Here is a 24,903-nt window from a genome sequence, read left to right as displayed (position 1 = left end):
ACAAAATGCATGTGGAGATGACCCCCAAAGGTGCACCTGGTGACAGTCGATTATATAATCGCATGACCTTTCAACCCCGTATGTAAATGAAGAATCTGGACAGGCTGAGGGAGCCGTTTGAAAAATGGCGTTCTGAGCAAGGAATTCGGCGATGTTTTCACGGATTATTGTGTTTTGGGTGTAACAATTCGTATTGAGTGGCACGGTAGGTTAAAGATGAATGTTTTCTGATGACGGTCGCATATAGTGTGCGCCGTGTCAGTTTGAATAAATGTGTTTTTTAGTCGATTGAAGTGAGATGGGGTGCCGTTTCGCTCGTGGCGTTGTTGCCAACCTTCAGCTTAACAGATTACACATACCATTGTCATATCAAAAAAAATTGTCATATTTTCTATGCAAGCGCCTGTGGTTGAAGCCGGTATGTTGGCTTTTGAGATTACCCCCTTTGCTGTCGGCGATCACAATTGTTTTAGTAGTAGGCCTGCTCGGTATCGCACATATTACATCTTTTAGTCTTATTCAAATATTTGACCAGTTTTTATTCTGACATTTATATTCCCAAAATATAGCAATATAATGTATTTAAGTTAATTTGGTACTCATAACAAATAGAATCATTCAATTTTGCCGCGGTCCGCCATATTGTTTTCCTGTAAACAATGTCATTGGTATTTCACTCATCGATGTAGTAACCCGGCTAGATTGATATTTTCCGGGATATCGACTTTACTACATCTTCAGTAGGGCAATGATAGTTAGCTATACCACGAATCGCCAGCTGGAAGAAAAAAAGTCTTCATCCTTGCGCATGCGCAAAGTATCTGAGATCGTGAGATCATTTTCCCATATACCTGCTTACATTGAAGACAAACAACTTGAAAGTAAGCTAACTATGTTGGGGGTCACTATCGTGTCCCCTTCTCAAAGGCGGTAGTCTCAGGAACCGATATTGTGGACGGCACGAGAGTGAAAGTGAGGCTCCCGCCTACCCTGCCTTCTATTCCGTATACGGTAAAGCTGGACAACGTTATTATCGAGTGGTCAATTCTGATTTGTCGGGTGCGGATGGTATTTCTCAGACCCATGGTGCCACTGTGGTAAATCGACCGGAACAGAAAAAAAATAAATACGTAGAAACATAACAAAGACGCCACATTTCCCTTCATCATCACAAGTTCAAACACGGCAAAAACAAAGGAAAACTACCGTTCAAAAGTATACAAAATATAGTTGATATATTTCCTTGTTTGTATCATAGTTAAGATGACTTCTCTTAATTGTAATGGATTAAAAGATGTTTGGAAACTTCAGCGAACTTTTGCTTGGTTTCACAAACAGTATACAGATATTGTATTTTTACAAGAAACTCGTTGGAACGAAACTTTTGTAAAACAAATGTGTGATAAATTGAATGGTAAAATTTACACTAGTAACAACGACAGTGGTTACCAAGGTGTGGCTGTTTTGATAAGTAACAGAATGAAAAAGTGTGTGGTCAGTAGTGACGGGTAGTTGGGTCGATTTCTACACATAACTTAGATATTGTTGGCGTATATTACATATTGTTAATGTTTATGCACCGAATGTATTAAATGACAGATTAGATCTTTTTCCGCTTTGTTAATTCGAACTTGGATGATATAGACGGTTGTGTTATTATAGGTGGTGATTTTAATACCACACTGTGTTCTACGGATAGAAGTCGAGCTACTTCTCACGTGGAAGATAAATGTGCTAAAAAGTTCAATGAATTAATGGATTCCAATGGTTGTATTGATGTATGGAGGAGTAGAAATAGGGACAGCTCTGTTTTTTTCTAGGAAGCAAATTAGAAACGGTGTTCTGTCTCAAAGTCGAATAGATTATTTCATTTTTTCCCGTGAACTTCTAAGTAATACTCAACACGTGTATTACAATAGCACTTCATTAAGTGGTCATGGTTGCGTAACATTGAGAGTTGAGTTTAAATATGTGGAAAAGGGTCCTGGAATTTGGATTCTTAACAATAAATTGCTTTATGAAGAAGTGTATGTTTCGAAAATAAAAAGGATTCTTAATGATAGGAAACAAGATGAAATGTATTTTACCCTTCCTTTGATCCAGTGGGATGGAGTTGATCACAAATATTTGATAAAAGTACTGGAAAAATTTGGAATTTGTGAAAGTTTCATCAATTGAATTAATTTTTTTATTCCGATATTTATAGCAGCGTTAAATGCAATGGGTTTTTAACGAATTTCTTTCCTATAAAAATCTCTGGTCGCAGTGTCGTAAATTTTTTTATTTTAATATAAATGTACAACAAATATATTGTCAACCTGTTTTTTTTTATAATACAAAAATGTACTATGGTTGCTGAAAATGAAAAACAAAAACAAAAAAAACATTATACAACAAACTTTTCATAGATGCAGGCTTGATACAGTTGAAACATTTTACTTACGAGTGTGTTCCGGGTTTCCTCTCCAAATCGGCCATGACTGAAATAATCCACGAATTAAATCCAGAGATAGAAAAAGTTAAAATTATGGCCACTTATTCATCTATTAAAGAATGTTTACCATAAACTTGGGTTAACACAGTTGAACAACACTGTAATCCGATGTCGGTTAACCGTATATATCCTCGTCCTCTAATGATAAACGATGTAGGCACGCGGTTTGTCCCGCGGACTACACGTGAAATCTACAAATCGCTCGTGCGGCGTGCTTTCACTAAGCCGGTGTCAATTGAGTACTGGTCCGGTATTTTCCCTAATTTTGATCTGAATCGTGTTTTTCAAATCGTAAATCGTTCGAAACCCACGTCGGGCAATTGCCTGGTACTGACTTAGGCCGATGGCTTTTACTCCGGGTACTCCGGGTACTCCGGCTTTCCTCCACCTCCAAAACCTGACACATCCTTAAATGACAGTATTTTTACAGGTTTGTCTACATTAGCTAACAAGAAGGCTTTATTTTGTTAGATCTATCGTTCGTGTTATGTTTTTATTGATCAGATAATATCAAAAATATATAGCATTGAACATATCGAAATGAACGTCATTTTTTAAAAAGTAAATATTATATCATGACTTCAACTTGCACTAGTTCGTTTTCATTTGGATTAGATAACATTGGCATGGGGCATCCAACAATTTTAGAGAGATCTAAAACTTTTGGTTAGCTTGGTTTGTTTTGTTTAACGTCCTATTAACAGCCAGGGTCATTTACGGACGTGCCAGGTTTTGGAGGTGGAGGAAAGCCGGAGTATCCAGAGAAAAGCAACCGGTCTACGGTCAGTACCTGGCAACTGCTCCACGTAGGTTTCGAACTCGCAATCCAGAGGTGAAGGGCCAGTGATAAAGTGTCGGGAGACATTAACCACTCGTCAACCGCGGCCCCCATGCAAATATTTTATTTGATTATCACATAAAGTAACTGGGATGAATAGTTTATGTATGCCCAGGTTGTCGTGTAACATTACCTCGACATAACGTGTATCATGTTGTCGTTTCATGTCTCGCTCTGTCGAAATAGTTTCGTCGCCGATACACAATTATGTACACATATTACCATAAATAGAGAGCATAGTAATCATTTTGTTACGTTACTATCCCGCTTTCTCGATTTTATCGAAATATATATCATAGATAATTGAAATATTTATTGTCAAATGAATATAAAAAAAAGTGTTATCAAAATAGATTTACCAACATGACTTCAATTTGTCATTCAATTTGTTACCAAATAGCAAATTTAAGAACACAAATTCGCGTATGGTTAACTCGATTTCATAGTGTCGCTATATTGAAGAATTGATTATGATCAGAAGACAATGTTGTCGTGATAAGTCCGTCATGCCATCACTCAATGGAATTGTTTTCCCGTGATCAACTGTTTTGTGGGACACACGCCAGCACACTGACCCTTTACTAGCAAGTGCTTGTGGAATTAATATGAAGGCTACAGTTGAAACAGAAAATTAAATTTTACGCAATAGCTCAAATTATGGACTGGCCCAACTCCATACTTTATGTAAGACTGTAAGCTTTCTTTATTTTACAATAATTGCGAAACAACATATATCACACAAATTCTCCCGAGGTAAGCGCGCGAAGAGTCTTTCGGCTGGAGGAAACAGGAGTGCCCGGGAAACCCCACTTGGTCCGGCAGGAGACCTCATACCTTTTCGCGTCCGATCGGCGAATCGAGCCCCGGCCGCAGAAGCGAAAGGCAAGTGTGTTACCACTATACCCCTAACCACCATTCATAGTTCTTCTATACTGTACTGAACAGCCGATCAATACAAAAGCTCCATAGGTCAGCAAATTGTGGACGGTTAACGAAATAATATTTCTCTACTTTATTTTCTACATAAAAATTACTGGTCAATCGAACATTTCTATTGGTTCGATTTGCTTAGCTTTGGTTTAATCCTTTAATTTGTAAGGAACATTCTTTGCATATTTTCGGGGAGCTAATCACAGGAGAGTTGGACGGACTTCGCTCAGGTTGGAAGAGCATTGCCTGCTGTAAATCACTGATATTTCCTATGGAATTCATTAGGAGAGACAATCATGATTTCAAATCCCTTGTGACTACTTGAACGAATATATCCAGCTCTTGATAGCACCCATGTTTATTTTGTTGTTATCAAACCTGAAACGTTCATTATAGACAGTTTTAAATTCACATATTCAGAACATCTGTAGGAAGCTATATCCCTATATTGTTGACCGTAGTACCCCCATCCCAGTATTGTTGACCGTAGTACCCCCATCCCAGTATTGTTGACCGTAGTACCCTCATCCCAGTATTGTTGACCGTAGTACCCCCATCCCAGTATTTTTGACCGTAGAACCCCCATCCCTATCTTGTTGACCGTAGTACCCCCATCCCAGTATTGTTGACCGTAGTACCCCATCCCAGTATTGTTGACCGTATAACCCCCATCCCTATATTGTTGACCGTAGAACCCCCATCCCAGTAGTGTTGACCGTAGTACCCCCATCCCAGTATTGTTGACCGTAGTACCCCCATCCCAGAATTGTTGACCGTAGAACCCCCAACCCAGTATTGTTGACCGTAGAACCCCCAACCCAGTAGTGTTGACCGTAGTACCCCCACCCCAGTATTGTTGACCGTAGTACCCCCATCCCAGTATTGTTGACCGTAGTACCCCCATCCCAGTATTGTTGACCGTAGAAGCCCCATCCCAGAATTGTTTACCGTAGAACATCCCTACATTAAAGCTACATACTCCCGAAGAAACATATATCAATGTTTACATTTTGAGCTTTTGACAGTTTTCGGACTTGATACATACCTAACTGATTATCGTGAATCAGACACTGAAAGAAAATGTGTATTTATGAAAGTATACGGGAAATTCCTAGATGTTTAGGTTGTTCGGGAGTATGTAGCTTTAGTGACCGTCGAGAGACTAGTAATTGCATTACAGTTCAATCGGCACGACAGCAGGTGAAATTGCTTCTATATTTTAGCGTTAGTATAAGATGTAATGAAAACGATATTTTTTGTACTTAATTCTTTGAGATCACTTGGTAGTGAGCCCTGCTGGTGGAATTAAGTCCCCGAGGTGTGCCACTATCATGTATTCCATATTTGAATTTTTGCGAATAGTGATATAAACACACTATTATATTTCAGTCGAAAGAAAGTGTTTTGATACTTATATCGATCTGTAAATAAGTTTTTAATAACAATTGAAGAATTATAGCTATAATTCCAATTGTTTGCTTTATGTCTGTAATCGATTCCAAATGAGTAACAGAGGGCGCCGAGCATAATACGGGGTCCTACTTATTGGATATACATATGTAGGTGTGTGTTTTATGTTAAAATAGCTTCAATAGACCAACATTTGAAAGAAAAAAATACAAAGTATATTATTAGCACTTCAAAACACCAATTCACACCGTGTATTTATTATCAGCTGTGTCTATTGTTCGACCGGAAGACTAGTTTATAACTGTGCTGGAGTACATAGCCATCATAGCGTATTTTTTCGGCATAGCCGTATAATATTCTTTTGGCCCCGGATATGACGCGACAGCAAAATGCAGATATGCAGTTCATAACGAAACAAAGTTAAGATCGAATGCAAGCTGAATTGGCATGTATGGATGTATTTTTTTTCAAATAACACATTGATAAAATTATATTCCTGATTCAAAAGCAGTTTTATCATCACCAGAAATGATTCAAACTGATTTATCATTATATATTTCTTGTTATCTTGTTTTCTTCTTCTTTAAAATCACATGGCAAGAACATGCCAACATCATCATTCGTTGAATACATGCTGATAATTCTATCAGTATTTCTACTGTGAGAGTTATCTCCCTTGGCCCAGCGTTGCTGCTATGTTTTATTGGAAGACTTTGAAATGAAAAGCGGATGTGCCTCCGAGCAGGAAAGTTCTCGTTTGGAAAATGGGTTTAGTTTAATAAAAACAATCCATAGAATCAGTTATATTGACAGTATTAAAGTTTTCGGTAAATCGAGTTCTTCCAGGTGACGATTACGTCCCCAATTTGTTGTGCACTTCCGGTGAAAATTGTCTTTGTGCACGGTTTCCGCTTCTGATTAACAAAACAGGCTAAATCAGTCTACATGCTCATTCAAATAGGCAGCCCTCTGTAAATTGACAGCTTATTGTTCAAGTGTGCTGCATATTCATAGATCGATGAATGAATGACCAGCGAAATGCAACTCGAGACCTTTTTTTCTGTCTCTGATCTGAACCAGTCGAGTTTCAGCTGTTCAAACATAGGTAAACCATCACGCTCACTACACATGTACAGCCCGGATATGTTTCGTATGAATATGCTAATCTTTGAGGTCATTTACATTTGAAACTGAATACGTCGCAATCTAACTCTACAGAATGTCAAGTTAACTTGTATTAAATTATCTAAACCTATCTTCAAATAAATGTAATGTTTTAATCATGACATACTTTTAGATAAACAGAATTTCTCACATTAGATAAAACTAATCCAACATAACCTTTAATTATTAAGTCATTATATTTACATGCGTAGATTCTAACAGCAATGAAAAAAAAAGTTTACAGCTTTTCTCTAGGCGCAGCTTAGTTTCAACTGTGTTTTATTTGTCAATTTCCATTTAACAATATATATTTACATCTCTCCCTTCTTCAGCTCAATAAACTCTGACTGCGTTAAACAGCGCAGTAATAAGCGCGGGAATCTGTTAAAAAGTCATGACGTCGTTTCTATGTGACGTTATAACATACATAATTTTTCACCATTTTGCTAGATATAACGCTTGATATCAAAAGTTCTGCTGACAAACTTTTAAAGATATTTGTAGATCAAATGTTTTTTTTCTGTTTTAAACTGATACAATAATATGAGGTCAGTGTTTTACAGTTTTAGAGCAAAATGAATTAGAAACATTCAAAATTCCCAACGCAATGCTGGTTTGAGTAAAAACAAAAAAGGCAAAAAAAAAATGTGACATTTCAACCTTGCACAAAATGAAAAATTACACTTTTCAAAATTGCCGCAAATGGACCATTTTTTGAAATTCTTTTGAAATAAATCTATTTACACAAAAAGTCTAAAATTTTTACACAAGCTTGCTATAAAATTGCAACTGTTTGATTATACAATGTACATAACAAAAACTGTTTATGCAAAATCGAAACGAGACTTCAACGTGACTGAAACCTCAGAAGACCAAATCCTTAAGAGGTAAATATCTAACTCAACATTAATCTACAATCATACGATACGCATGGTTGATTTCCATCACCTTCCATAGATAATCGTTACAATTTTAAGATGAGATGATCCCACAAATAATTCATCTTCACAGCCTCATGCCATTGTTGCACGTATGCTATGTTACATAAATAGCAACATGCAAAATGTTAATGTGTACGGAAATGATAATCAGAAAAAATATTAAAACAAAAACAAAAACAAAACAACGCTGTTTCTAATAAGATTGTGTATCTTATGTTTGCTGAACCTTTTGTTATCTCTGAATGACAACTTTTAGTAAAGAATAAAAATGTTGTTTTTTTTTAATCTATAAGGTAATTTTATTGCAAGTATATCATACAATATGGATGTTGATTATTACAATTTATCACATAATCGATATATTATCCAATGACTTTGCCCATGTAATAGTTTTACATGTGTCACTAGTGTAATATACCCAGAAGCAATTTCCATTGGCTGTGCCAGTCTAAAATCGAACAAGAACTGAAGTTGGCAGAAAAACACGGCTACTCTGCTTGATATTTTCCATCACATTTTGACTTTAAAATCTGTCAAAGTATTGATTTTCTGAGTAATTTTGCAAAAAAAGTATTTCAAAATTATGTTAATTTGCTTTGTAAAATAAGATTTTTGGAAACTGGTCTCGAAGATTTATTGTTTGCTGGAAAAGTCCCGCAAAAATAAAAACTCCTGAGACTATTTTCATCAGTTGTCATTAAATGAACACTCAGTTAAGATATTATATATCTTATATTGCTAGATATTATTCAGAATATCTTTCATCACAGAGAAGTCATTATTATGTACATTATCAAAAAAGACTTAACCAAAAACACAAACACAAGCCAGCAATCTTAACTAAATTCTGAATAATACAATGATTCTATTCCATCACTCCACGTTTGGATTTCCTTACATACATAAAAAAATATATACAGAAATAATGTCATGTTTTTTTTTCGTTAAGAATAACAAAAGATAAAAGCAACAAGATTATAAAGATAAATCAAATGAGACAAAATTAAATTCAAATATTGTCAAAGTTTCGTTTCATAATGAATCTACGAGCAATGAATTAATTCTTTTTAATAAACATACCACTGAACAGAAAGTTCAATTTTTATTCTCTGTCTTCGAGGATTTTGCTAACATATAAAAAACAACCCTCAGCTATGGTCAAAATCGGCCATCTCTGGGAAGAGTATGACATACAAGTCATACTTTTTTTACCTTCATCGTTATAAACTTATGACGTCATACATCCAAGCTTACATAGTTAAAAAGTTAATCAGATTTACGTCGTGATGATATATACTAATGTCATAGTATAATGTTAAATGCAAAATAACTTCATTCTCATGCAGCAATTACTAATAAAAATAAATGAGTGCAAGTAACACTTGGACATGCAATGAGAGAGTCTGATTTGTGAAGTCTGTACATATTTAAACTCCACATAATCAAAAGTAAACTAATACACTAGTACATCAACTTTTAATATTCCAGTAAGTTATTGCGTGTCATGTTTAAACAGCGTGTAAGATATGTAAGATAAAATAATATGAAGAGGAAGTTATTCGTAATTCATCCATTTTAGAAACACCTAATCAACCAGCATTTTTATCAACCAACAACTGAAATTTACATTTGCTAATTAATATGAATTCGATAATTACCCCAGTGAGCAGATAGCTCGAATCGCTCATACGGCCAGTTAAGAATTATTGCAAAATTTCCAATTATTATGTTGACAGTAATATGTTAGGTATGTTTTATGAAAGTCTGTACAATGTTGTTAGCTAAATATACTTGCTATATCATGATAGTTATCCGATAGAAAACAGTAGAAATAATATGATATCACCTTATCATTGTAAATATACTGTCACGAAGACAATTTGTACAAAGTACATTTGATGATTTGTTAAATATCTCACAAATAGTAGCACACAGGCGGCAATCGACGCTAGTCGAATGAGAAATGGTTGCCTTTGTTTTCGTCACTGTTTGTTTTCCTGTAAGCATCCCGATCAATACTCTACAGTAGAGCTCCTACCTGTAAGAATAATAAACCATGAAACCATTTCAACTTTAGTGAACTTCAAAAAGAGCCTGCTATGATTTTTAATGTTTTGACTCTATTTTAATGACAATAATGTGATTATGACCTAAAAGGTGTCCTCTATAGTTTGTAATACGGAGACGTTAGACAGTAGACCAGTGGGGTATATATGGTAACCCACTAGACGCACTACTGGACTCACCCCTATCATGTCAGTAAATACATTTCTTAGAATCAAAAATACATCCAGGAAACCATTGTCTCCAACTTGTCTGTAGACTCCACTTCGTGTATCTATCTACCGAATACAGCTCAATTTCACGAGCCGGTACAATTATAACAAAACTATCTATTTCCAGTAGGGCTGAATTGGGAAATAGGCAAAGGATTCACATTTTTTAGTTCATGTCAGTATTTCTGAACAAGTTAGTTTTATTTCTTTATGTAGATACATTTTGACATTGAGATGAACAAATCAACAAATCTGTGTCAGCAGTGCAATAAGACTACTTGTTTTTGGTTTCTATCGTTAATGTGACAATGTATTGTAGATACTACTGTAGCAAATGATAATCATATAACAGTACACTATATAACACCAATATATATATAACAGACTAGGACTGAATTATTACTGCAATATATATATTATTTCTTCATTTAATAGTGTAAACGTAAAAAAAAATTTTGATTTTGAGAAGATACGTTAATTGAAAAAAAATAAAACTTACATATATTCAATCTGTGTTTCACAGATCTGTCCAGTCGCCATGTTCTTTGCCTGTAAAGTGATGCACGTTCTTCCGAAGATAAGAGTTTGCTCGATCTTCAAAGCTTCCTTCTTCATATCGACAGTGAAGGGTGTGTGTAGGACACCTAGTACAGCGCAGCCATCGTCGTCGGTAAACATGGGGTCAGTTTGGGATGAAATATACACGGTACAGTCTATAGTATGGTAACTGCTGTTCGAAAATGGTGTCCACACACAGGACACTCTTTGGTTCTCTGGAATAGTCTGCCCCTTCTCAATGAATTTGGAAAATACATCTTTGCATCGTGTGACCCCGTCTATAACCACTAGCCTGTCCAACGGGTGTTTGGATTTGTTAAATTCTGGCCAGTGCTGAATACCGTAAGTATATTGTACACCTTGTGTGTTTGTTTCCGAGAGAAAACCGAAGTATACCGCCCCTTTGAGGACAGAAAGTCCTGCATCGCGTGAAACGATGATTTTCTTTTGAGGAAACGTCTTCCGTATAGCCCTTGTAACAAGTTCAAATTCCGAGAACTCACCTATCATCAATAAGTATTCAAAATCTTCGAACCGTTCATCTTGTATGATCCGCTCAATACTTCTTTCAATAGCTGTGATATATTTTTCAAATAGACGTTGACACTGTGCCATACTGATTCTAAGTCTGTAAGAAGTATTTATGTGTACGCTGCCATCGAAACGGCTCAGGTCAACATCATCTTTCTTTCTGCCAAAACAAGTCAACAGCAATTGTGTATGTAAACCAATGAATTTGTTCATTTCTCCTGAAATGTGACGGGTTCTTGCTAGGAAACCATGTAGTATGTCGAGATATTCTTCTGTGTATTCCTCTTTCAGCCGTACCAAATATTTCTCCCCAAAAATCTTTCCCAGGAATTTCACGTATTCCTCAGTAACAGTATCACCCCCAAGTGCGCTTCCTTTGGACGGGAGCAGATGTCTAATAAATCCTCCATGCTGATGGCAAGATATATCGGCGGCTCTAACTGAATAAATATATCAATAAATATGTATCCATTCATAATCTAACATTAACCAGTAGGGGTTCAGTGACATGATAACTACAGTTTTAAGAATATATAGCAACTGTAAAATGTATGCCGTCGTTAACAACGGATATACGGACGCATGGAAATATTAGTATACCACCTAATGGAATGTATATACAGGACAAAAAATAACACAAGAAGGAATTACTATTCATTATATGCTGTTAAAGACAAAATATTTCTACATGTATTTAAAGCTTTGGTTTGTTTGGTTTGTTTTTTATCTAACGTCCTACTAACAGCCAGGGTCATTTAAGGACGTGCCAGGTTTTGAAGGTGGAGGAAAGCCGGAGTACCCGGAGAAAAACCACCGGCCTATGGTCAGGTACCTGGCAACTGCCCCACGTAGGTTTCGAACTCGTAACCCAGAGGTGGAGGGCTAGTGATAAAGTGTCGGGACACCTTAACCACTCGACCACCGCGGCCCCTTCTATTTAAAGCAAACTGGCTAATTTGATATTTCTGTCATAATATCTCTGCTCATCTGCTAATAGGCCCAGTCATAAACTCGCAGCCACTCGCACATATGCTAAACAGAAATTTTCAAATGAATACGTGTGTCCTTAAACTCTTGTAAATATACAGATGCTTGCAATTATTCAGTTTCCATATAGCACGTACTTCATGTTTCATAAGTAACTTAGGCATATATATATACCATCATCAACGATATAATTATATTATGGTAATATATATATCGCAGATGCTGCATGCATATCATGCTTCTTGTATGTAAGTCATAAACTAGATCATTAATGCTTCTTAACCAGAATATAAACATTCAAAAAAATATTTCAATGCGGAAAGCAGAAATTAAAAGAATGAATTGCTTTGCCAAATTATACCAAACCTTTTAGATACTTACACTTCATACTTAATTGTGTACAACATCAAGATATTAAACTGCAAAAAGAATGTATCGTCAACGGAGAAATGCATAGCGATAATAGTTGATTATCATCGAAATAAAAACCTTTACCTCCCAAGTCCAGGATAACGTATTCAGCTCCAGATTTTGCCGCTTCGTAAAATGATTTCTTGTCGATGTCTTTGTCCTTATGGAAGCCAAATTTGGCCACAACAGGTTCAAAGACCACCTTTAGTTCATCCCTAGGTATACCAGCCTGAGAGAACAGAATAATTACGTGTACTAGGAAATGATATGTAATTGAGATAACATAAAACAAGCGAATTTACAAAAGTTTTTAGATTATAGAAATACAAATTAATAACTAATGAAGAATTCTAAAACGTACCTTTTTACTGTGATCAATTATATATTTGAATGTTTTTAGATGATACTTGTTTACATTTTGAGAAATAAATATATGCGACCAAGCTCTTAAATTGTTATACCACCTACCATTTCTGCGGCCTCTCTTACTAACTGTTTGGCGCTGTAGCCCCATCTCGCAGGAATACAGATTACGTAGATACGTTTATCTGGTATTAAATCCTTTACAGTCTTTGCAAAATCTCCCACGAGGAATCGTATTATATGAACAAAGATATCAAACACATTGATCATTTTGCCAGTCTCATCTTTAAGTTTTGTATTTTTGTTGAATTTCTGCAAAATAATATGTATATTAGTATAGTGCCTTCCATCATCCTTCGAATAAAGAATTCCTTTCTCAGCATGCATACTGTAAACCTACGAACGTTTTTCACCATTAACTTTCTTGACATTCGGGGATATATGTATCAAATTGTTCTTATCCACGGCACCCTGTTATGATATAATATATACAGTGTATAGTACATGTTATCGGTTTTTGACGAGTCGTCCTTACACAACCATCCGGTTATCGTTACCAAAATAGGACTTTTCTACCACCATTCTAATGGATTTTTAATATTTAAATTATACATTTTTCACTTTTCACTTTCAATTATTTGTTATTCCCTTGTGGTAAAATTGTCACTGCTACCAGCTGTTTGGGCCGAGATTTCCGGGACGAAATGAACCTACCGCGTTCAAAAACAAAAAAACATTCACTACAAAGCATGCGCTGCCATCACATCACTTCAACTCGCGATATTATATTGTTGGATCTTTTAGTTATATTATTTATCTACTTTTACCATTTGTATACCCCCTAAGATGTTTTCTAATGATAATAGGCGCTCGGCGAAGGGATCGTTTTCAAAAACACAAAGATAATTTTCGTAGTTTACCTACTAAATTTGTGTAACTGTTCCATGTTCTATGTCTATATGTGATCGTTTGTGATTTACTTGTGTACTTTTGATAAAGGGGCAGATTGCCTCGAAAATTTTTCACAAACGTATCTATTTTGAATTTCCCGCTATTTAACCATGGAGCACAACTCCATTGGCCAAGAATTTAAGAAAAATGTTGTTAAACTCCCCGAAGTCACATTATTTATACAATTATATGTTTGTTTAGCAGGTGCATCATGATGTTGTACAATTTTAAATTGTATGTTTGTATACAGTTTATTTACCTAGTGCATCATTTCGTTCGAAAATGTATACATTTTCCACTGTATATGTAAAATGTAGATACATATCACTTTAGCTTTAAGATCTCTTAAGTTAAATTAGTTTAGTGCCCCAGGATGAGTAAACACCTGGTTCGCTGGTCTGAGCATTGGAAAAAGTCTACCTAACTGATTCAGGTTATGGTAGCCGGCTCGAAGCACATATTGTTAGGCGCTTCTTTTATAGGCCACACCTTTACTCAACAGAAATGCAATAAAAAAAGTTGAATTTTCTAAAAATAAGTAAGTATAAAAAGGTCGGCCATCGCAGAGATGAGCCATACTCCGCCAATACCTTGTTGTGGTAAACAGATATAGATATAACAGCAGGAAAAAAAATAAAGATTTTTTTTTTTTTAAATAGCTTTTAGACACGTTGTCTAAATTCAATTAAATGTACGCCGATCTACCTCCTTTCAGCAGACTTTTCAAGAAATCGTGTATCCGGAGTATTCTTGCACCATATGTGCAGGTAAATTATCACTAGTCGAACATTATAGATCAGTTACACAACATTTCATTTCAAAGCGAGTGTACAGCGAAATGCCGCGATTGAGTGAAGTCAATAGGGGTAGGGACATTGCTCTGATAATACAGGAGCATTCGCAATGTCATTTAGTCAAGCGATATGGTGTAAATGAGACAACAATATCCCGTTTCGTTTGGAGTCTCAGAGTCAAAAGGATTTCGTCGCGACGTCAAGATGGAGACATACGTCTGTGGTACCTCCATATTCGATTGCAGACGGAGACGGCACGTTAAATTGTCGACATTCATGGTCGACCAGTGTATCCATGAACGGTTAGAAATCGGTTGCAAGAGTTCCAATCAAGGCAACAACGTCCCTTTGTTGGTCGGCCATATACGCAGAGGCGACGCCAACGTCGAATGCAGTGGCTGCTTGCACTGCACCTAATCGGTTCCGTCTGGCCCATCGAGTTTCCCTTTACGTTTTACGGGTCAGATAGACGACAACGTGTCTATCAACGTCATGGTGAGCGATATTCTGACGCTTGCATAGCGGCAAGCAACAGATTCGATAAAGGGTCTATTATGGTATGGGCAGGGATATCTGAAGGCGTGAAAACACCTCTCATGGTTATCCATCGTAATCTTACAGCAGTAAGATATCGGGATTAGGTATTAACATCACACCACCCAAAAACGTCGCTCAACCCTCGCAGGCCTTATTCAGGAGTGGGTCAATGTTCAGGAGAGTATGAGTAGCGACTGATGCCAGGGCTGGGGTCACACACTACTTATCGGGATCAGGAAACGGCGTAGGGTACCCTTGTTTTAACGGAATTCCCGCAAGCGCCGTCTGTGATAGGATAACAAAAATCATCAAAATGTATTCAGTAATAATCGAGAAACCCACAACATGAGCGCATCATCAACGAATCATGCAATATAATAACTATCGAAAGTAAATCATTCCTTTATTCCGCTAGTATATATAACACTCGATATCACTTTACATTTGTAAATATTTTCTACGTATTTCACTTCATAAAAAAACATGATTACTAAAATCAAATGATCAATTTGCTTTGAATGACCGGTATACCTCAACATGGTGTAAGTTCCGGACGTAGTAATAATTACTTTGGTCCTCCCCTTCCTCTGCCATATCAGCATAATGTCTGTCAGCCTCGCCACCAAAGGAGTCGAAACTCTTGTTTGGTTTCAACAGAAGAGCAGTCGACGTTTCAAGACGGAACTTGCTATATGGCCATCGCTTACATGACGCCCCATATAATTCACTTTTTTCTAAATCGTGGAAGAAAGCCAAGGCATAACTGGAGTGTGTCTCCCCAATATGTATGGCAAGTGAGGATATAGGAATATCCATGTTTGGTAGATCATCAAGCTGTGAAGAAAATAATTACTTTTGTGATCAAATACAAATTCACGCTCAAACAATCGTCTTTAGATGATTCTAGGTGAAACATGTAAGACTACTAAATCTTAGATAGACAGTGATTAGAAGGTGATGAGGACACAAATTTCTAGATTTTATTGCCAGGTTTTCTGTTTGGAATTGATTCAGACTGATAGTTTAACCGCTGCTTTCTTTTTGAAGCTCAAAATCACCCAAAACTACAACAGCTGATAGTTGATATTCATAGAATGTAAGGATTCATTTTTAGAAGTGTTCAAAAGATATACTTTTTACTTTCAATCAATTTGTTATTTCCTTGTGGTAATATTCTATAAATCATATATCTATCAGAAGATGCCTTTAAAGCGACGTCACGGTTTAAACAATTTTGAACTGTTATCTTTTTAGCATTTCATAGCATATTATCATATATCATGTGTAAAACCTTATGGAAAATGAACATTGGATTTCGCTGAGATATGTACATAAATATGCTAATCAATAACTATAAAAGGAAATATCTCATCGTTGATCAATAGTCTATATATGCAAATGCTTCGCGTCATATAGGATAAAGTATAATAAACCACATAACACGGCTATAAACAAAAAGGACTTCCCAAGTGATTCGCCTGAGGCAGAAAAGAGCTACAGCGTCACTTAAAAAACAAAATAGGCAAAAGAAATTAGAAGAATTTCGCTAAGAAAACAACTTGCATAGAAGATGGGACCTGTTGTTTACAAATATAATTTAGTATAATGTTGGGAATTTTTCACTTTTTTTCATAATATTGAATTGACTGTGAGTTATCAAGTAACATTGTCAGAACTGTACCTAAATCTGATGTATTAACAGATGTTTTTAATTGTCTCTCGGCATGTATCATGTTTTCCTGTTTTCACAATTGACAGTTTCGTTTTCAAAACTATCTGCGCTAAAATTGAATTCAGTTTCCCGATAATATCAAAAGATCACGCTGGAGTTTGGAAATGGAACTGTATAAAACACGTACCAATGAATTTGATTTATTGATTGATTTATTCATTTGTTTATTCATTCATCATGCTTTATATGGATGATTCGTATTTGTAATTAAGCAGCCCCAAACCTATCCATATCAAAATTTTGAGTTACAGGAGTTGTTGGTACATGCTTGTAGTGCCAATACATTCAAACATATGAATAGAATTATCATGTAAACAAACAATCATAAACTGACATAGTTCATTATACATGGATGTAAGGGCGAATTCACAAAAGACTGACTAAGTGCAGGAAAGTGTTTTATCTGATGCTATAAATAGAACTGAATCCTACTTTTTGGTATAATATAGAATGGTAGAACTTATCAGTACAGTACTAAAGTAGTATTCGATATCAACTGCAATAATCAGTGTATTAAGATGCCTTACACTTCTTAGATGCCATTAAGTTGTTATGGCCGGCATGCCTTTTTAACATTGCTTTTACATTTATATTGTAAATATCTAGCTACTTTTGGTTCATTTAAATGTTATAAAATACTGGGATTTGTAGTTTAAGTAATGCAAATTTTTTATATGTGCATCAAGGTGATAGTATCGACAATAGACAGTCGTATGGATATATTTCCTATACTCTGCTCCGTCTATTTTTCATGTTTTCAAGTATTTTTTCAAAGAAAGAAGGCGATTGTTAGATAGAAACTTAGCCGGAATGCAGAGGTTAGATATAATTTGTTCCGTATGTTAAGGTCGTAAATATTGGGATCGGTTTTAGGTAAAGAAGGCTTTTTATATAACTGGCTTGGTCGATGATATTGACACTGTTTGCATATTTTATGTATAAATATCTATGTTTCATGTTATCGATTGAGTAAGTAACGAAGAATGGATACTTTTATTGCATACGATTATAAAGAATAGCGTTTTGAAATTTTGAAAATCAAAAATATACATTCCTGCTTAAAATAGAATGACGTAGGATTCCAGTTGAAAGAAGGCGTGAGCTCCACGAATGTCTACGGTGAATATCAGGGTTAATGTCCTATAAAGAGGCTTTCCCGCAGACGGACCGGTAAACGGCACATCTCCGATCACTAAATAAACTTCAGTATACGTTTCTATGTGACAAAATTAGAGGATTTCCGACTTTCTTTCTTGAAAACAATTACAGAATATGTATTTAAAAGACGTTTTAAAACTCAACCTGAGAGGGAAATGTATGGAATATAACGGCAAATCTTCATTGTAAATCGCCGCTGCCTTTGAAGTTATCACTGTGCGGCACTGTGCATGTGCTTGTTTCTTTGATGTGTCAATCAAATTAGACTCCACTTTATAGCGGGGACTTATTGCGGGTTGCGATTAAATAAATAATATTAAAAAATGAGGTTTTAATATCACTTTTCAGCGTTTTATAAGGAAAATAAAATGAAAAAACTCAAAAATTCCAACAATCTGTCATGTGTAAAAATCTCTGCGGGCAAGCCTCTTTAAGTTATGATGTGCTCTTATGTGCTATTAAACCTATCCAATAACATCCTTTTTCAGGAAACTAAATTTTTAAACTTTAAATTGATATCAATTTCACATCGTTTGAACTTCATATGAGCGTTTGAGGGGATGGAGTCACTGTAATAACATATAGTAAAATAAATAGTTGTGTGAGACTTTTTAATACATCTATGTTCACGCGAAGGAAATAAATGAACACAGTAACATGCACCTTTTATCCCCAATATGATCAGCGTTATTTCGTTAATATCAAGGAAATATTTAGTAATAGTAACATTAATCTGTTTTCTTGTTATTACATCGCATGATCTGTAGTGTGAGCAATGGCTTGTCAAATAGTATACATACTATAACATTTGAAATATCAACAGTTAATGATACACCTATGGTAAAGCAAAAAGACTCGAGATGGAAGGGATTAAGTGGTGATCAAATGATGCTATATTCCGAGATGGCAGAGACAATTACAATTTAACGTTATATGTATATATGGATATGCTCGTATTTCCGGTACTGAAAAAGAGGCGTGACAGATAAACCAGTTGCCTTATTGTTGGCAGTCATGAACCAATAATAAATGAATATATATATATATGAAAAACAATATTTAAGAAGTTATTTTTTCCTTTATAAACATTTTGATTATGTGTATGTTAACTGTCAGAAAACTGCTTTTAAATGTATTACATACCTAGCTGACTGGATATTAAATTGTGTAAAGCAAGGTTTCGTCTGAGTCGCCAGACATTATAACAAAAATACACGTGTAGTACGGTTTACAACCGTTTGTTTTATCGTCTGAGGATATCTGTTACACAATGCGTGTAATATGTGCATTGAAGGTTACTGAGACGTATAGCTGTAGAATACGTCTCTTGAAACAGGTACACAAGGGGCACGTACCTCTCTCGAATACATGTTAATCACACGAATAAAAAAAACTCCATAATCCATACACTTGTCCCATAAAATATAGACAATTCATTGTTGAATTATGTCATAGATGTGCAAAGATATATCTGTGTAATATTAATCGCACCGTTTGCATTTCAAGATTAAGATAAAATCAGTATGTATACGTCTATAAAGTCAAATCCGTTCCAACGAATGCCCCTATTGTGAGCATAACGTAGTAGTTACTGCTTGCAATATATGTGGTACATATGAGCTAATTGACCCCTTAACTATGCAGTTTTGGATGTCTTGTCGAGACTTACAATTATAAGACACCAGCAAGGTAAAAGATTGGCCATGATGAATATTAAAACTTGATCAACGCACTTCCATTAAAATCGCATCATAGTATTGTTTTAGGCGTATATAAGTCACTGAATTCGCTATTAAGATGAATCTTAAGCTGACAGTAGAGATATTGAAGCTTATGTTCTACCTCTTTATGTGTTGTATGAGCTTTATGTGTACCTGTGTCAACCAGAACTTTTTTTTTGTATTTTAAATTTTTTTCAAGTTCATAACAATGCAAATATATCATATAGAATTGAGATTATTAATGTAATGTTGGTAAACTAATCTTCTTTAAACAACCAAGCATTAGCCTTGTTAGAGGTAGGGCCAAGGGAAATAACTCGTCTTCCGTACACTGTACAGTTGATACGTTAGCGTCTTAGTGACCCTGATTACATGCAGCTCCATTGTAGCATAACTGACACACAAAATTCTCTACCCACCCGCCCAATTTGTTATACTTGTACATATGTGCCTAGGAATGATATACTGCTTTGAGTTCATCTGTTAGAGAGAATTCCAGTGCAAGGGTAAAGCCATATATGCCCCTGTCATCTAGGAGTTGGAAACCAAACAAGGAATGGACGATATCGAAAGTTCAGACCTGGACAGACTGTGGTCTTCAGTGGACAAGACAGTGTACATGTGTTTGCCATAAATTTGTGAGCATGGTAGTGTGCTGGGAATTATATTCTTGAACAACTGAATACAAATGTCGGTGGATAAGACAGTTTCTTGCGCGCTTCATCAGCTACAAGCATATATATATATATATATATATATATAGTCATCAGGCAATCAGTTTACTTGTGATATCATGTATCTAGTCATTATAACTACAAGCAGATAATCAGAGGCTCTTGGATATGCAATCCAGGCACAATATAGCCCAAATATACATGTGACTAACATGTAGGTCCTACCCATGTTAACCGGGGAGGGCAGGTAAGGGGGGATATGGAACCCCCAGGGTTGATCCACTTCACAAGCGATACCGCTAGGGGGTGTTGTCCACCTTGGGGACACACAGGTAGACATTTGGAAAATTTTGGGGGCTGGGGCTTGGACTGTATGCAAGGAGGGGATATATGCCATCTCTGATACCAGGGAGGCACTGGCGGGCCATTAAGTGTTTATCACAGGCGGTCAGAAAGTCAGAACCCTCTCAGGATCTAGTCATAATTGGGTTGCAGCTGTGGCCATATTGTTCCATCATAGGGGAAATATTGTGTAAAATGGAGATTAAAGTTTCTATGAATTAAATAGTATGTGTTTGAATCTGTCGCTTTGTATTGTTTTAAACAATTTAACCCTCACATATTTCCATTCGTTCAATGAATATTCATTAATAAAAACTGTGGTTATGTCAAATTGACTTACTGCTAATTAAATCTCAAATATACAATGTATATACATATGAGCATTGATTAGAGGTTGTGGAAATATAAAAGAAGGCCTAGAAGTTTTAGATTAGCACTTATGCTTCATGAATATTTCTAAATTTAAGGGTATGTATGGATAACCTATGAAAGTATTTAAAGTATCACCATTGGACATATAGTTTTATTAGTGTTAACAATACCTTGATATGTGAGAAAGTTAGTTTTTACATGATTTTTTTGTGAAAATTCCACAAAATTACAAAAAGCATCATAATTATCTTTTAATAAGTCATTTATATTTATAAAGCCATTGCTTTTAGAACACACTCTTGTTTCCTACTTTAAAATATTTATTACACCAAATAGGCATTATTAGTATCTATTTTTTTTCACTCCCATAGAAACTTCTTAAGCTGCTATTTTTCTCCATTACAGGAAAAATCTTTTTTACACTTGTCATGAATAATTAATATGTATTCTGAACCACAATAAAATAAAATGTTTGTTATAAGCATATTTTTTAAATAACACTTGCCATTTCCCAGAACTTAAACTAATGTTGCGCCCTATTTACGTGTAATGCAAATGTAATCGTTCCTTCTTACCTGTCTGTAGCTGCTTCTCTTTCGTCGTTGTCCACTGTACACTGTAACGGTATGTTTCTGTGAATACTCTGTATATAAGTTTCTTGTTGTTAGATTTTATATGCGAGTTGGGTTGTTAGCATCGACAGTTTACATGTATATCAATTTATCACCTGTACGCTGCTCCTCATATTCTTCAGGTATTTTTGAGGATACATTGGAATTTTCATATATAAAAGTATGGTAAGGTCGTAGTCCTGAGATCGGTTTTAGATAAAAAAAGTGTTTTGATATAACTAGGTAGGTCAGTGTTATTGCCACTGTGCACCTTATTTTGTTAAAATAAAATCAATTTAATATTTTTTGATTGTATTTCAAGGCGCCTATTTGTTACCAAACGAACCAGGCTTGGTCTACAGGGCGAGTGGGGTTTCTAAACTGGGCCTCTCACACTCCTGGTACAGCTACTTATTGATACTATGTTTATATGAACCATGAAACCAAATGCTTTCCCATACTCGATAATGTTAAGGGTCATCTATATAGCAAAATAATGTTGAACTTCAAACAAAAATCAATATCTAAATATTTGCACAATAGATAGTCATGTAATATACCAAAATGTTTGTTTGAACATGTAGCTTGTCACAATCACTAAAAATGTGCTGTAGACGCTATCAGTTTTTTCTATCTGACCATCGTAACAAGGACCTTTTAAAGTAACATTGTTTAACTGGTGAGTTTGTGGCCTTTTTTCAGAAATAGGCAATTTTCCCCAAACTCAACAGTTGAACATTTTTTTCTAAAGCAGTTTTCTTGCCATTTCTAGAATTCTTTATGTTGTCTAATAAGAGCATTTTTGATGTTTGAAATACCTCTTTATATGCCATATTTGTATGATATCATTCACGATCGCCATTTGCATTTCTAGGTCAAAATTAAAACAGTGTTTATACATATAATAAAGCCAAATCTGGTCAAACCAATGCTCATGTTTTGTGCTTTAGACACTAGTGAGCAACACGACATGGTAAGTTTGTGTATGTGTAATATATGCGATATGAATGAGCAAATTATTTCCCACTGAAACATGCATTTTTCGTATGTTTTGTTGAAATTTACAAACAGCTTAACAAATAACATGTCAACAGCAAGTCCAACGGTTTGCCATGAGACATACTAAAAGTTCATCATGTTACTTCTGTTAAATTGCACTATAGTAGGCATGTAAAATATCACTGTTTTGACTGGATTTGCTGTTTAGATGCCCCTTAAAGTTTACTACTGTCCTGCTTCACACAACTGTGAATAGAACATTTAAAAACCCAAACAGATCTTCATGTATGCCCAGTCCACACATTAAATTTCTCTCACCTGAATGTCCAATTTTTAGGCCCTGATGAATTAACCTTTCTATTAAATCGTCTTCACAAATGGGAAAACCCCACATTCTACTTTTGATTTTTTCAGCCAATGAGAAACGATGTATTATTGCCGCGGTGTCGGTAATTATGGCATTCTTGTTTGTGTGACAGGTTAACGCACGATTACACAATACGACTTAAAATCTTGTGTATATAGAGAATGCATGGTCAGTGTCTTAAAATATAAGCTGTATTTTGGCGAGGGTAAAGAAAGACAAAAGTGGCGAGCCTTGGCGAGCCACTTTTGTCTTTCTGTCCCGAGCTAAAATATGGGGTACGCTACCATACCTCAAACACACATCAGTAATATCAATAAATGGCCATGATGTGTTTAGAACGACATTTTATTTCATGAAAAAAAAAAGATTCAAAATCTAAAATGAAATATTTTGATATCTTATTTTTCAGCAGGCTATTAACTTTGTATCGTGTCTCCATGAGAGCAAACTTTATCCCTCAGAGAAATAGTAAATAAAAAACTATTTTGATTTCACATTCAGACATATCGACTAATTATATCTATAATGTTGTCTTTAAAAAGCAAAAACATATTGATGATGTCATTATCGTATATCTGTTGATCAGTCTCTGAAACGCAGTCTCTCACTCTAATGATTCAAATTACGTTTCAGCAAACAACAGACGAAATGCCACTTTATGATATTTAAGAAACTAATCATACAGGGATTTCTGTTGCATTATTTGACGCCCCAACTTCAAGAACACGATACCTGAACAGATCGTTAGTTACAATTATTAAAAATTATTCCTAGAATATAATTTAATTTATCATAATGAAGACTGCTGGTGAATTTCTTTATTGGTAAGTTGTTGTTAGGTAGCAATATAGTTTGATTTGTCCTGTACGGTTACTTCCCTTGGTTTGGTAGTTTATTTCGGTCCCCGTGATTTTGTGTACGCCGCACCCGGTCCCGGACCCGATCCCCGTACCAGGAATATACATATTATTTTTTTTCTCAACAACGGCTCAATGAATAAATCTCATTTTTTTTAATAAATTCATATTATTATTTTCAAAATCTAACATTTTAAATGAAATGGAAGTAATACCTACAACTTTAGAAATCGTCGATTTACATTTTTCAGAGTGTGATTTTGTGTACGCCGCACTCAACCGTGAAAAGTTACGGTTTTTGACTGTTTATTCGTAAATAAAGATTTACTTTTATGATATTTTCGATTCCATACATTAAGTAAACCTAGTTGTTGATACAAATATAAGTTTTAATTACACAAACTACTTATTTCATTTCAAATCTTGCCTTTTTTTAGATCGCGGCGATGATCACGGGGGTTTTTGTTTACGCCCGGTCCCGTACCAAGGGCAGACTACTCCCGATCCACCGCCCCGTGCTAAGACTACTGGTTTATGAGTAGCGTGTATTGTCTAATACCAGATGTTTATATATTACTTTTATTCTAGATACATTAATTATCACTTATATCGAACGATTTTTGTGTGATGTAATATAATTTAACAAGTGAAAGATTTCGCGAAAATTACAATAGTGAAAAAGTGAGAAAAAATTAATATTGTATATACTACGAATATTTATATATATATAGTTATGCACCAAGTGCAATCTGGTATCTATACAAATACAAGCATATCAAGATCCTGACGATGTACAGTTTCGAAAGATAGTTTGTCATCCTGATGATGTCCTAGATTTAATAAAGGGTAAGATAAATGAGCGATACCGATATAGTTCCAGCACCA

At 35.4% G+C, this 24,903-nt stretch overlaps 2 protein-coding genes across 2 annotated transcripts in view; both read right to left on the bottom strand.

Annotated features, from left to right (window-relative positions):
* LOC117325946 overlaps positions 1-2,729 on the bottom strand; it is a 231,364-nt gene extending 228,635 nt beyond the window's left edge. Inside the window, exon 1 of the mRNA XM_033882476.1 lies at positions 2,444-2,729. The gene's annotated coding sequence lies outside the window, so the exon portion shown is untranslated. The remainder of the gene's footprint in view (positions 1-2,443) is intronic.
* A 5,331-nt stretch (positions 2,730-8,060) lies between these two features.
* LOC117325945 (heat shock 70 kDa protein 12A-like) lies at positions 8,061-23,178 on the bottom strand. Its single transcript, XM_033882475.1, has 7 exons — positions 23,113-23,178; positions 21,760-21,800; positions 15,717-16,019; positions 13,009-13,215; positions 12,625-12,769; positions 10,553-11,582; positions 8,061-9,815 (listed from the first exon to the last, which is right to left on the bottom strand). Exons 3-7 carry the CDS (start codon positions 15,999-16,001, stop codon positions 9,812-9,814), a joined length of 1,671 nt encoding a protein of 556 aa, XP_033738366.1. The 5' UTR covers positions 16,002-16,019; positions 21,760-21,800; positions 23,113-23,178; the 3' UTR covers positions 8,061-9,811.
* Positions 23,179-24,903: the final 1,725 nt, after the last annotated feature.

This window comes from Pecten maximus, chromosome 4, assembly GCF_902652985.1.
Source record: "Pecten maximus chromosome 4, xPecMax1.1, whole genome shotgun sequence".
Lineage (NCBI taxonomy): Eukaryota > Metazoa > Mollusca > Bivalvia > Pectinida > Pectinidae > Pecten > Pecten maximus.
This window is presented reverse-complemented; position numbering and strand designations above follow the sequence as displayed.